Source organism: Cucumis melo, chromosome 6 (assembly GCF_025177605.1).
Source record: "Cucumis melo cultivar AY chromosome 6, USDA_Cmelo_AY_1.0, whole genome shotgun sequence".
Classification (NCBI taxonomy): Eukaryota; Viridiplantae; Streptophyta; class Magnoliopsida; order Cucurbitales; family Cucurbitaceae; genus Cucumis; species Cucumis melo.
Genome location: NC_066862.1, coordinates 35,730,394 through 35,745,249, shown reverse-complemented (window position 1 = coordinate 35,745,249; position 14,856 = coordinate 35,730,394). Strand labels below are relative to the sequence as shown.

Genomic DNA, 14,856 nt, shown 5'->3' with positions numbered 1-14,856 from the left:
TGAAAAAGTTAAAACGAAAAAGAGAAAAATAAATTTTGAGAAGGGTGAAGAAAGTTCAAAGAGTAGAAAAGGACAAAGAAAGAATAAAGGATCATTGAAGAAAGAGGTAATTAAGCATGATACACTTTATATACTATTGATACACTTGTTATGATGTGCTGATACAGTTGTTATGGTATGTTGATACACTTGTTATGATTGCTGATACACTTGTTATGATGTGCTGATACACTTGTTATGATATGTTGATACACTTGTTATGATTGCTGATACACTTGTTATGATGTGCTGATACACTTGTTATGATATGTTGATACACTTGTTATGATATGTTGATACACTTGTTATGATATGTTGATACACTTGTTATGATGTTCTGATACGTTATGATGTGCTGATACACTTGTTATGATCGCTGATACACTTGTTATGATGTGCTGATACACTTGTTATGATGTGTTGATACACTTGTTATGATGTGCTGATACACTTGTTATGATTGCTGATACACTTGTTATGATGTACTGATACACTTGTTATGATGTACTGATACACTTGATATATTGTTGATAATACATTGATTTGTATATTAAACAGGTTAATGCTGAAGAGAACCTTGCAAACAAAGTTCATTACCATTCAAAGTTGACAATAATAAAGTCAATTGTCAAAAAGTTGTCCAAAGAGCAAATGCAAATGTTTAGGAAGGGTCCATTTGGGCACCTTCTTGATATTCAAATCAAAAAGTATCCTGGACAATTGTTAGTTCATTTTATTAGAAGACTGTCTAAGCAATCAACTGACAACACTTTGATTTTCAATCTAGAGGGTAATATAGTAAAATTTGGATTGAGAGAATTTCATTTAATAAGCGGACTGAATTGTCAACCATTCCTACAATCCACAACTTCAAATATCGAGGAATTCAATAGTGAATTGAGAACCGCCTGCTTTAGTAATATTGATATATTAGACAGAAACAAAATTATTGCAGCCTTTAGTATAGCACAACTTAGTGACCAACTCATGGTTAAATTAGCAAATCTTCTTATTTTAGACTGTTTCATCAACTACAAACAACTCCATAATGTAGTAGATTGGAAACACCTTAAAATGATAGATGATGAGGAAACTTTGCTAAACTTTCCATGGGGTAGGTTGTCTTTTAACTTAACTTTTGAATATATGAGAAAAGCTGCAGAAGACTTGACCGTCAATTTCTCACTACAAGGATTTCCACACATTTTAGTTTGTCGAGCACTAGAAATCATCCCAAAGCTTTCTGAAAGTCCAAATGGGATAGCCACAAGAATTGGACATCGAAGCTCAAGAATCATAAATTGGAAATTAGAATAGCAACCTGTTTGGACATATATGCAACGGAATTACTTCAAGTCAAGTGATGTAAGTTCTTTTTCTTCTACAACCTAATCACTTATATACTACATTGTAGGTATATCACTTTGTTCTTGTATCTAGTTAACTTCATATGAAGTGTATCAACTGATGTAACTTTTATTTTAAAAATACAGTTTACAGTTATCCCTTTCACTCCAACTAACGATGAATTAATCTCTCCAAACTTTCAATTCTTCCTAAATGACGCACCAAATGAAGACGCACCAAATGAAGTTGAGAAAGAACGAAGTGAAGAGACAGAAGATGAGAATGACAAAGATGATGAGGAAGAAACTGTAAATGATGAGACAAAAAAATCGTTGAGAAAAGAAATTCAAGAAGTGAAGAAGGACTTGGAAAACTTGAAGCATACCGTATAAAATGGAAAAAATGAAGTATTGGAATTGTTAAATAATATAATCACCATAATCAATGAAAGAATGCCAACAGAAAAACAATCACAAGGATCGTACCATGAAAATCATGCTCCAACTTTAAGTTTGCAACGTCTTGAGGAAAGAATGAATATTCATAACTTGGATGATACAGAGGTAAATATATTATTTTTCTTTTGAATTGAGGTAAATTTATTATTTTTCTTTTGAATTGAGGTAAATTTATTGTTGTTTAAGGTATATCAACATACCGATATAATGTACAACTTATATAAATCATACTGATATACATCATTTGTTGATACTGATATACTGATATTACAGATTAATAAAGAAGAAATTGAACAAGAACTGAATGCAGAAGAACTGAAGCAAGCAATCAAGAATATTGATAAGTTCATCAACAATGTAATATACATTTAGTTTACCTGCAATAATTTTATTTTTCTTAAGGATATTAATTATTAAATTTACTTATACATTTTCATAAATCATAAAAGAATCAAGAAGTTAATGCAGAAGATCAACCAATGAATCCAGAAAATGAAGACAAAAATGTAAGTAACTTATAATATGCTTTCATAGAACAATAAGGTATATCATTTTATTGTTACACTTGTTTTAATAAAAATTTCTACTTATTTATTAAAGAATGAAAAAGACAATGAAGAAAAACAAATGAATGAAGTTTCAAAAGAAGCACATCACCCAACCATAAGTAATTTAGTATACATCTTGATACATTTTGATAAAATATATAATATTAGATATATCATCTGACTTATTCACATATTTCATACTTTTCATTTAAAGATTGGAGAATCTGAAGAACAGCCAAATGAAAGAGAGTTAGATGGAAACAAGCCTCAAATTAGTTGAAGACATCCTCAAAATTCAAGAGGTTATAACTTTGCTAAACTTAAGCTTATTGATTGATACACCTTATTATTCTATGTACATAAACTTGCTGATACATGTTGATTTATTATTATACATTGGATTTGGGTGATAACACAGGAAAAACACCAACAAAATGAAGAAGGGAGGACAAAGGGAAAGAACGATAAAGGCAAACAAGTGATAAAATCGTTTTTAAACTATAATATTTTTAAAATTTTAATTTTCTTTTATAAAATACTAATAAATAAAATTGTATATTTTTAGGTTACTCAAAATAGAATACTTACAAGGAAAGCTTCACAACTTGCTGCCAATGATGAAAAGTGTAAAGTGCAACATGTGCAACATGAGCGGCCAAAAAGAAAATTGAAACCCACACTAAAAGCTATTGATTTGGATTTGGCCCAAAAGCATAAATCTCCCAAAAAAGGAAAAAAGTCAAACGTTGCATTTGAACCACCAAGTTTTGATTTGCTACCTTGATAAACTTTTGGACACTTTTGAATATGTTTTCACATGTGATATACTTTATCTCAAATCACATAGGTATTTTTCGTATGTAATATAGTTCATCTTGAATCACATAAGTATTTTTCGTATGTGATATACCTTATCTTGAATCACATAGGTATCTTTGGTATTTGATGTACCTTATCTTGTTTTGGTATCTTTGCGTTTGAAGTATCTTATATTGCATATATCACTTAGAAAAAGAATGTTTCTCTGATGTTGATAGACTTTATCTTGGGTATATCACAGGTATATTGGACTTTAAATACCTTATATCAAGTGTATCAATGAAGAACAAAAATAAAAAATAAAAATAAAAAAATGAAGTAGAGAAGAAAATATTCAAAAATAAATTGTTTAAATAATACATCACTGATATCAAAATAAGTAAATTGTTCAAATAATACATCATTGAAAATTGCTAAATTTCAAAACAATTAAATTGTTCAAATAGGTTCAAATGTACAAGTTCTAATATTATGACCGGCTCTCTTACAACGACTACATTTTGAGCTCTTTGAAACTTCACCAATAGAAGGAATCCTTCTTTTTCGAGGCCTTCCTTCTGAACGTCTAAATACTAGGGGCAATATATTGTCGTTCACCTCCACAACACTCCAATCAGTATGGTTACCAATCGGACGAACTAAACCACCATAAGTTGCAGACAATACAGTAGCATAGTAATACTGTGAAACGAATGCATAAGGATTCAAATTAAGACTACGAATCACAATAAGAGCATGAGCACATGGAATTTCTTCTAGATCCCAAAAAAGGCAACTGCAGCTATTACAATTCAACTTTACTAAAAAATTCTTGCCTCCATCAACTACTTGAAATTCAACTTCACTCACAGGATTCACCTTAACACAAAAAATTATGGTATATCATCAGTGTATTAACTAATCATTACACTTCAATACAGTATATTGATAATTGACTATTATAAACAAATATCTAAAACATAACACTTACAATGAAGCTTCTTCATTCATCAACTAGCTTTCTTATTAGTCCTTCAGCCCAATAACTCAAAACACTCTTTAAACATGAGGCTGCTTTTCTTCTCTCATAAAACCACCGTTGAAGAAACTCTCTAATGGCCTCAAGCAAGGATGCAACCGGTAAGTCTCTATCAATCTTCAACTTAGAATTCAAGCTTTCACAAATATTCGTTGTCATTATTTGATATCTTCTTTTTCTAGAGTATGCGCGTGACCATCTCTCAAAACCAACTTTCATAAGATATCCTCTAATAGATGGGTATATCAACTCCATCCATCTCATATATAACTCGAAATCATCTATTGTATACGAGTATGCACATTGACGAAAAAGTTTTTCAATTAAAGAGTCTTTAAATGACAACTTCACACTTTTTAAAAGATGTTCTACACAAACGCAATATTGTACTGTTGGAAACACATCTAAAACACCATTTGGAATACTTATATGTCTATCAGAAATAATAACCAATCCCTCTCGATCTCCAAAAGAAAGTTTGAATTGTTCAAAAAACCATTTCCAAGAAGCATCATTCTTCGAATCTACTATACTAAATGCAAGAGGGAAAATTTTACTATTACCATCCATAGTTGCTGCAGTTAACAATGTTCCACCATACTTACACTTTAAAAATGTCCCATCAACTGCTATATTTGGTCTACAATATCTCCAACCTTCAATTGATGATGCAATAGCCATAAAACAATATTTGAAATGGCCATTTGGATCTATTTCGTATGCAGTAAATGAACCTACAAAAAGGGAACAAAATAGAATAATCAATTTAATAAATGCACTAGATAGTAAAACATATAATTAGTATTGCATACATCATGCAATGAGTATACTTCATAATAGATATATCAGTAAACTGATATAAAACACTAAATAGTAAAACATATAATCAGTATTGTGTACATCATACAATAAGTATACTTCATAATAGGTATATCAGTAAACTGATATAAAACACTAAATAATAAAACATATAATCAGTATTGCATACATCATACAACAAGTATACTTCATAATAGGTATATCAGTAAACTAATATAAAACACTAAACAGTAAACTGGTATACAACAACTAGTTAGTATACCAGCTATACAAGTAAAATAATGAATGAAAAATAGCAATAGTATAAAACGAAATAAATTGAACAATATAACAATTGGTAGAAAAACAAACCTGGATTTATTTCTTTTAGCTTTGAGAAGAACTTTGGAATCAAATCATAAGAATCATCGGCATCTCCTTTCAACAACTTCATAACAGATTCTTTTGCTCTCCAAGCCTTATAATAATTAACAGAAACTCCATAATTCATACGTATATGATGGATGATATCTTTTGGTGTTGAATGAGAATATCTATACCTCAAATAATCAATCATACAATGACTAACAAATTTTGAAGATGCTTGCTTATGAGAAGAATGAACAATCATTGAGCAACTATGATCACTAACATATTTTCGAATCATCCATAATTCACTTCTTTTATAACGCGATGCTCTAACAAACCAAAGACAACCATCTTCATTACATCTCAACTCAATTGATCTTGAATTAGATCTCAATGTCTTAAATTCAAAATTACTCTTGACAGCTATAAAGCGAAATGACTTCAGCAAAATTTTTTTACTACAAAACAAATTCTCTTCTCCTTTAAAGTCAACCCATCCTTACTATTAGTAATATCAACATCTCTAAAAATTACTAATTCATCTCCCAAATCAACCTCAACTATGGAAGAACAACAAGAAGAACCAACTGAAACATCCAAAACTGTATTTACAGAATGAGCAACTAAAGGATATTGAGTAGATTGATCCTTAACCAATGTCAAGAACCAACTCACATCTTTATTTTCAACAATTCTTTAGAACATGTTGAACACTATTACTACCTATAGGCAACAAAATTGAAAGTTCAATACACGACTCAACTTGAATTTCAGTACGTATCAAGTTCAGAAAAGAATCAAATGATGATATCACTTCATCAACCAAAACACAATTTGTTTTGTAATCCACATAGGACTGTTGCTCATCCCATTGACCACTATGAAAAACAATTACCGCAAGCTTAACCATAACTACAATGAACTGCAACAATTTAGAGAAAATAAAAAACACGTAGTAAGTATATCAGTCAATTAATACATATAATATAAGTATATCACACAACTGATATAAAAAACTGATACAAATTAAAAAAAAAAATAGAACCAAACAGAACCAAATCATGTTGGGCCGGGAAAACATAACCAAATCGTAGATATTAGGAACAAATAAAAGAGATGAGTAATAACAAATCGTAGCCCTAATTTTAATAAATAATATACTAACAATTCACAGAAATAATATTAGGGCTTTAAAAAAGAGAAAGAAATACATACATGATTCTTTTGGACGGTGAACAAGAGGCTGAAGAAGACGAGGAGAAGAGAAGTCGGAAAATAGGAGAAATCACGAAGAAGAACGACGCAGTAGAGAAGAAGAAAACGAAGAAAGAACGGTGGACAAGAGGCTAAAGAAGACGAGGAGAAGAGAAGTCGGCAAATAGGAGAAATCGCAAAGAAGAACGATGCAGTAGAGAAGAAGAAAATGAAGAAAGAACGGTGGACAAGAGGCTGAAGAAGACGAGGAGAAGAGAAGTCGGCAAATAGGAGAAATCGCGAAGAAGAACGATGCAGTAGAGAAGAAGAAAACGAAGAATGGAGATTGAAGGAGAAAACGAAAAATGGAGATTGAAGAAGAAAACGAAGAATGGAGATTGAAGGAGAAGAACGATAAAGAAAAGATCGAAAGGACAAGATAAAGCAGCAAAAGGGTAATTTTGTCATAATGAAAAAAATGAAATAAGAAATATCAACAAAAATTAAAAAATTGCTATATCTGCAAAATTGAAAAGATTGGTGCTGATTTTGCTAAATTATATTTTTATTTTGGCACCCAGTACAATTTTCTATGTAAATATAAGTACATCATTCAACTCCACGAACCAAATTTCTTCCTAAAATATTGTGTGTTCCTAAAATATTGTGTGAACACACAGTGCATCTTTTTCCTAATGATATGAAAAGTTTCTATCATTAAAATTATACAATTATATATGATCTTTTTATAGTTTTTGTTGTCTGAATATGAAAAACATTATTAAAAGCTAAAGATTTTGGACAAGACCGACTCTAATAGCTTGCCAAATGCTATAGTATAACTTTTTTCACCGTTTTCTCACTTCTGTTGTGTTTCCTATGACATAAAAACATGTATCAAAAGTAAATTTTTTTCAATAAGATCATTTATGATACGCTATCGGATGTCTACGGTAGCATATGTGATATTTCTCGTGACATCAGATTACTTTTCTTTTGTTTTTGTGGCAAATATTAGAGAGTTATGTAATATTGGTTGGTATGAATGTGTAGACAGTCACTTCTTCCAAAGGGCACAATACAGCTTTGTATAGAACTTCTTGCTTCTAAAATTGGAACCTTCGTGATATGAAACCACATTCAACACAAGCATCAATTGTCTCATTTATTATATCATCTATTCCATGCTCAAACCTAAACCCCAAATCTTTCAACTTCTTGTTAGAAACTTCAGAAGGCATCCAATTTTTCTTCTCATCAACACTTCTGCACAAGAATTAACAAAACCATGTCAAGCTCTCTATATGCCAACGTTCAACTTTGCTGCTCGAAACAAATACAATACCTTTGAAAATTTACAGCACAGTGTCGCGATAGTCGTTTGACCAACTCTGATAATGCACAACTTTCGACACAGCATAGGTATCGACCTTTGGCATTCTCGTGCTCCATTAGGAATATGTGAGCTCTACATATATCGTTGGTGTGAACGACAGCAACCGATCCCATTCTTTCATTCACATTTGACAGTATCCTAAGGAAGTCTGAATCGCCTATACAAGGTAATTAATATTAAATGGAGAAAAAATGACATTATAGAGTTGAAACACGAGATCTACTTGTGACACCATTATCACGTATTTTCAATGGTTTGCATATGGAGTTGAAAAAAAATATGTAAAAAGGTTTTACCTGTGATTGGGGCAGTGAAAACTCGAATGCTTGATGGGATATAGGAGGTGAGGAAGGGACCAGAAACAGTGCTTGTAATTACTGAGACAATATCAATGCTATTTTCAGATGCAAAATTAAATGCTGCGTCCTCACTTAGGCGCTTTAAAAGTGAATAAACCTGTGACAACCAAAGTGAAATAAAGTCAAAATAGAGTTTCAAATTAGACAGGAAACTAAGAGAATGCAACAAATTAGTCATACAAAACATTATTTACCCAACCACTTGGTTTGTTCTTCCAAACTTGATCTACTGAAGTTTGACATGATTCATCAACTAAACGCCTTCGTTCTCCATCTGCGTCTTTACCCGTGAGAGTACTAATCGTCGATGTGAGTACAACTCGCTTTACAGATTCAGATTTCAAGCAAGATTTTAGAAGGCTTATGGTTCCTTTAATTTCCGGGTCAATCACATTTTTTCGAACATATTCCTCTTCAGAAAGAGAAAAAAACCAAAAAGAAAAAGAAAAGTCTGATTCAATAATCCATTATATCATAACATCTTCTTATATAAGTAAAGTAAGAACTTAGACCTCAAATTTTAAAAAAAAAAACTTACCAATATTGTCCTGTTGATCAACATTGAAAATCATTGAAGCAGCAACATGAAATACACCATCACAACCTTTTACAGCTTCATCAAAGCTTCCTTCTTCTCGCAAATCCGCTTTGAACAATCGTAAACGGTCAGTAACCGTCCATGATGATAATAGCTTTAGAAACTTTGCTGCAACATTTGATGACAAACATTTAGTCCAATTAATTTAGAACCCAGTTTAAAATGACTTTATATAAGGGTTTTAACCACACTTTTTTTAACACTTAAAATCATTCCAAATCTTGGTGGACTCATAGGAAATTAATGAACATAGAATTCGGAGACCGGCTAAGTTTTTGCTATTGAAATTTGTATAATTCTTTCATTCTACTTTTTAATTTCTTGTTCGACATGGTTCAAGCCAAATAAATATTTAATATTTAAAAATATTTGCGTTAGATTTAAAATATTAACGTGTGTATATATATATATATATAGCAACATTTTAAAAACTTTGCAAATATAACAAAATCTATTAAAATCCATCAATAATAGAAGTACTCTATCCCTGAGATAGACCATGTTGAAAATATTTATCTATCACTCATAGATCATAATAAGATTATATCAACGATAGAAATTTATTATCAATAAACTTTGTTGTATTTACAATTTTTAAAAGTGTTAAAACATATATTTAATTATATTCCTAAAGTTGCTACCTATTATAATTAACATAATACTTGATAAATGTTCGTTAAAATATTTTATAATATAGTTTGGCTTTGGTTTTAAATGTGCGCCCCAACTTGGTTTTTCTGTTTTTGTGTGTGTATATATATATATATTAAAAACATAAACGAGGTGAGGTTGAGGTTGAGAATGGGGCGGGGACCCACCCCATCCTCGTCCCTGACCAAAGACCCATACAATTCTTGGTTTGACTCCCATTCTCGAGCAAATTACAAGGATCCCTTGTCCTGATAAGAGCGAGGATATGTAAGAATTTTTGCCAACCTTACTTCTAATTGGAGTGATTAAAAACTAAAGACATGGCTTCTTTACTGTGCATAAAATCCATCACTTCTTTGAATATTTTATATGCGGGAAACTTTGCACTTTTATATTTTTCAAATACTCAAAAAATTTCACCTTTACATCAACTATCTTTACCAACAATCATAACTATTAACTCGAACAATTATAACTCATTCCCTACATAAAAGGTAGACCACTTACCACCTTCCATGATTTTCTTTTTAATCACATGTCAAATAAACATTCCTAAAATTTATGGCACAACTTCTACCTAGCTACTTGGCTCATCCAAAAGTTTTTTAGTCATTGTCACAACTTCCACCACACACCTTGCATAACTACCAAGCTAATGCTTATGTGTAAACTACTGTGAATAGCTAACCACACAACCTATCATCGTAAAGAGGGCATAATGTAAGGATGAATTTTGTCTTATTTAGATAAAGTTACTGACTTCTCTAACGAGAAAGACAACATCGTCAACACCTAACCTAAAGTCCTGTATAATAAACCTCCTTTATTTTTCATGCATTCTCACCTACCTATCTTCTAGGTAGACTTTTTCTTTTAACACCTATGTTAGAACCACACTTAGATTGTATTGGTTCACCAATCACTGCTACCATTGCTCAATCTTGACTTACGCCATTGCGCATAATCCAACTTGTATTAACACATCTTTGACTTGCATTTTCCACAACCTAAAGTTGACCACTCCTTCAAAATTCACCACATCAAACTTTACTGAACTCTTAAAACTTGACATACCTACTTCACTTCTAGCAAATTAGCAAATAGTGATCTACTCGCACCATTCACAATACATGACCCGTTTAACTCTTTTTTCTTTTATGATATGGAGACTTAGACAATGATGTAACCGTAGCTGAATAATAAGAATGTTACATTGTGTACCATTCAAATAATTGTTCAAATTTGATGTACAATGTTACATCTTACTCAAGTCAATCACATTAAATAATAAAATGTCATGTCTAACCTAAATTATATTGCTCTCTAAATATCATCGTCTTAAATAGTAAGTTTTGAGGTAGATGCAAAATTTTAGTATGTTTCAAATGTACTAAACATGAATTAAAACGATGTATATTTCAAAGTTTTAAATCAGTATAATTAACACCTAAATAACCGGATTTCTAAGTTGAATATAATATAAAATACACATGCATATTGAAAACAAGTTAAAATTTAGGGGAAAAAGATACTTATACATATACTTGGATAGTTAAGAAATATAAATAAATGAAAAGAAAAAAAGACAACAAACGATTTGATGGGGTTGTCCGTACGTAGGAACATTCCAGGCCCATACCAACCAAAGGAAAAGAAAATTCATTCTCCTTTTCTTTTTTAAAAGATAAGTTTACAGATCCTCTTCTCACCTTCCGATTTCTTCATTTATCATCTATTTTCTATCGATAGTTTAAAAAACTAATTTAAATTTTGAAAACCGAAAAAGATACAGCAATTAAAAAGCCTTTTTTTTCCTTTTAGAATATAGTTAAGAATGCATAAATGACACCTAAAGAAATATGTGGAATCATGGTAAGAAGAATTCGACAAAATAAGTTTGATTTTAAAAAACTAAAAACAAAAAACAAAATAGTTATCAATGAAACTTTAGAAACAATCAATAAAAATTTTGTTGTTAAAGGTCAACTAGGACACAACACAAAGTATATGATGGGTTTGAGCCCCATATAGTATCGAGAGGAGGCATCAAAGGACACACGTCCCAATAAAAATGTCTAAATGCCTCGAGATTTGGCTATCAAATTGAATTGAAGGTATATATATCAATCAATAAACAATCTTGAGTATCGTGCAACCTCGAGCATTGAAATAATTTTTGACACCATCGAAGTTACACATGTGATTGGGGCGAGTTTAAAAAAAAAAAAGAACTTATAAAAAGCTTCATTCGACAACTTTCTAAAAGAGGCTATGCATTGATGACCTTAGTACTTGTATGTTAGGTTGAGTTATGATCTCTCCCTATTAAATTAGCATCAAAATTTGTTTAACTCAGCACCACACCAGGATTTTTCGTGTATGCTATCTAGCTTGAAAAAATTCATAACCAGTCCAACTTCATGTATGCTAGCTAGCTCGAAAAAATTCAAAACCAACCCAACTTTCGTCGGGCTAGGATCCAACTCATGAGAGAATTGCAGTATCATCCTCATATGTGGATGAGATCAAAGCTAAAATATAATGAAAAAGAAAACAAGAAATGACAACATTATCAAACATCTCTTCTTACTCATAATCTGACCTGAAAAATGAAGATTCGAGTAGAGTCAAATTCACGAGACCAAAGAGTTCATATTGTTTATTATGATATAATACATTAATGGAGAATGGATCTACTTTATTTATGGATCAAAAGTTTATCTAATCATATCATACAGTAAAAAATAAAAAGAAGAAGGCAGAACTTTCCACGAGGGGTTGCCGCTTGTCTCTAAGTTGTGGCATATATAGGTGGAAAGAAATTGTACCCTTTAATGAATTTCCCCAAGATTCGTATTAATCTTCTCTTTTCTCTCTCTCTCTCTCTCTCTTTCTTCCTTTTTCTTTTCTTTTTAGTAAAATACATATTTAGTTTAGGTACATCTAAGTATATCATCTCTACTACCATTCTTTAATCAATAATACATAGTAAAATAATTTCGAAAATATATAAGGATTGGGTATTACATCATAAGATGTTGATTCTTTTTAAGATGAGGATAGGGAGATATAAGAACAAAAAGTTTAGGTTAATTACACTAATAGGTTTTTTTCATCTTTTAACTATATGTAGGAGTAGGAGCAATTAATTTATTATTTCAAACCAGTGTTCTTTTAAATAATTTTAAATGTTTAAGCTTTCACCTTAGCTAATGATAGGTTATAGTTCATTTGTTCAATTGTTTTATTTTATTAAAATTAAAATAATTGATGTCGTGAAATTAGAATAATTATTATTATTACATATATAGATTATAATATTATAAATATTTTTTAAGATCTTAATAATCATTTTATTAAATGATAAATTTCAAACTTTCAAGTAAAAAGTAGACATTGAATAAGTCATGCATACATAATTTTATATTTTGTGCGTAAAATAAATTCGATTTATATTAGAAAAAAATTGGTTCAAAGTACCACATTTTTAAACATTAGAATTGAGGTCTCAAGCATCTATTGCTTTTTAATGTTTACAACTCATTAGGTGCAAACAAAGAGAATATATGTTTGATATAATTAATTAGATAATATGTTTCTTACTTCTTCTTTCTTTTTCCTCTGGTTTACGTATCATTTTGGAAAAATTATTGAAAATAGTAAAATTGCTGAAATCATTTACAAAATATAACAAAATATCATATTCTATCGACGATAAATTCAAATAGATAGTGATAGAAGTCTAATATTTATTAAATGCATTAATAGACACTAATAAAAGTCTTTCATTGATAAATAGAATTTAAAAGTTTACTATATTTCGTAAATATTTTGGTTCATTAAATTATATTTGAGAATCTCACAAATATAAAAAGTAAAGTAATTTGATTTTTTATTTTAAAATTCTAATTTATTTTAATTTTAAATCTTGAACTTTACAAATTTTACTTTTCAATTATATTATTGTTAAATCTTTTATTGGGACTCATTTGTAAAATAATATAAACATTCGGTAATTATTTTTATTTAGGTAAATTTAAAATTCAAATTGAAAATAATATATAAATATACAATTTTAAAATCAAAGTTAAAATAACATATAAAGTTGGGCATTGGAAACTTTAAATTCAGCATTAAAATAATATATAAATAAATTCTAATTAAAGAAAGGGAAGTTGTTGAGAATACAAACAAAGGATGATGATACTTTCGCAACGTCTCTCATTCATCCAAGCTATGGTTAAAGCTAAATTAATTAGCATTAGCTAATTACACTAAATAAGATTTTTAAGGACTAATAATTATAAATGTATTGTAACATTTTAAAAAGATATTCTTAGTTGAGAGTAAATTTAGAATTTTTTGGATGTTATATTAACTAACATTTTCTATTCCTATGTTTAAAACAGTAAATAAGGAAACAATTGACAAATTCATAGCCTTTCAAACCACTTATTTTAATATCTTTTTACACAACTTTATAAGTTGATGAGTAAAAATAAATTTAATATTCTATCTTCTTCGTATAACACAACAAAATAAACATACCACTATTTCAAATTTTGAAAGCTAGAAATTTTGTGATAGCGATTATAAAATCAAATCTGCTTTTCAAAAGTTGAACATTTTAAGTTGGAACGAACAGAGCCAAACAAAGAAGGGAATATATAGAGAAAGAAACACAAAAGAAAAGAAAGAAAGAAGAGAAAAGAGAATATATATATAATAAAATTGATATAGTTATAGATGAGAGAAGAGAGAAAATTGGAAAGAGTGTTACGAACCAGGGTCTCGAGCAGTGGCGTGAACCTTATAGCCATTTAGAAGAAGAAGGTTAACCAACCATGAGCCAATGAAGCCAGTGGCACCAGTTACGCAGTATGTTTTTGGTCCTAATTCTTTTGACACAAAATCTTCTTCTTCTTCTTCTTCTTCTTCTTTTTCCTCCATCTAGATCTCTCTTTCTCTCTTCTTCTGCCAAAATGAAAATAAGTGCCCTTCTCATTTATTCTATTTGGATGCATATGTTTATAAGCATTTAAACAAAAAGCAAACAAGAAAACATACCTCCTTCTTTCTTCACTTCTCTAAACATATAAAATACTGTACACGTACGGCACACAGACAAACAAACTGCCTATTTCGGCAAAACCACTTTTTATTTTATTTTATTTTTTACTTTACTTTTGGGTGTGAGTGGAAAAAGGTGGAAGAAAAGCTTTTAAAAACAATTCATGAAAGTTTCAATTTCTATCTTGAAAC

General features: G+C 30.1%; 2 protein-coding genes across 3 annotated transcripts in view; one reads left to right on the top strand and one right to left on the bottom strand.

Annotated features, from left to right (window-relative positions):
• LOC103493379 (G-type lectin S-receptor-like serine/threonine-protein kinase At4g27290) overlaps positions 1-14,856 on the top strand; it is an 89,616-nt gene that overhangs the window by 70,602 nt on the left and 4,158 nt on the right. The window lies entirely within an intron of this gene.
• On the bottom strand, positions 7,486-14,637 carry LOC103493381 (putative anthocyanidin reductase). 2 transcript variants are annotated; one of them, XM_051086755.1, is made up of 6 exons: positions 14,379-14,637; positions 8,884-9,051; positions 8,540-8,757; positions 8,283-8,442; positions 7,936-8,143; positions 7,486-7,856 (listed from the first exon to the last, which is right to left on the bottom strand). In XM_051086755.1, the coding sequence occupies exons 1-6, from the start codon at positions 14,542-14,544 to the stop codon at positions 7,697-7,699; spliced, it is 1,080 nt and encodes a 359-aa protein (XP_050942712.1). In that variant the 5' UTR covers positions 14,545-14,637; the 3' UTR covers positions 7,486-7,696. The 2 variants fall into 2 exon arrangements, with proteins under 2 accessions (XP_050942712.1, XP_050942713.1); XM_051086756.1 differs by having other exon boundaries at positions 8,884-8,991; positions 14,379-14,610.

What these genes read in the sequence shown, in the direction of transcription:
- LOC103493381 (XM_051086755.1), bottom strand. Translation starts at nt 14,544, where the DNA reads ATGGAGGAAAAAGAAGAAGAAGAAGAAGAAGAAGAAGATTTTGTGTCA. An exon ending in TGATCAACAGGACAATATTG is followed by an intron (nt 8,758 to 8,883) that starts GTAAGTTTTTTT and finishes CTCTTTCTGAAG; the next exon opens with AGGAATATGTTCGAAAAAAT. An exon ending in TGTGCTGTAAATTTTCAAAG is followed by an intron (nt 7,857 to 7,935) that starts GTATTGTATTTG and finishes ATTCTTGTGCAG; the next exon opens with AAGTGTTGATGAGAAGAAAA.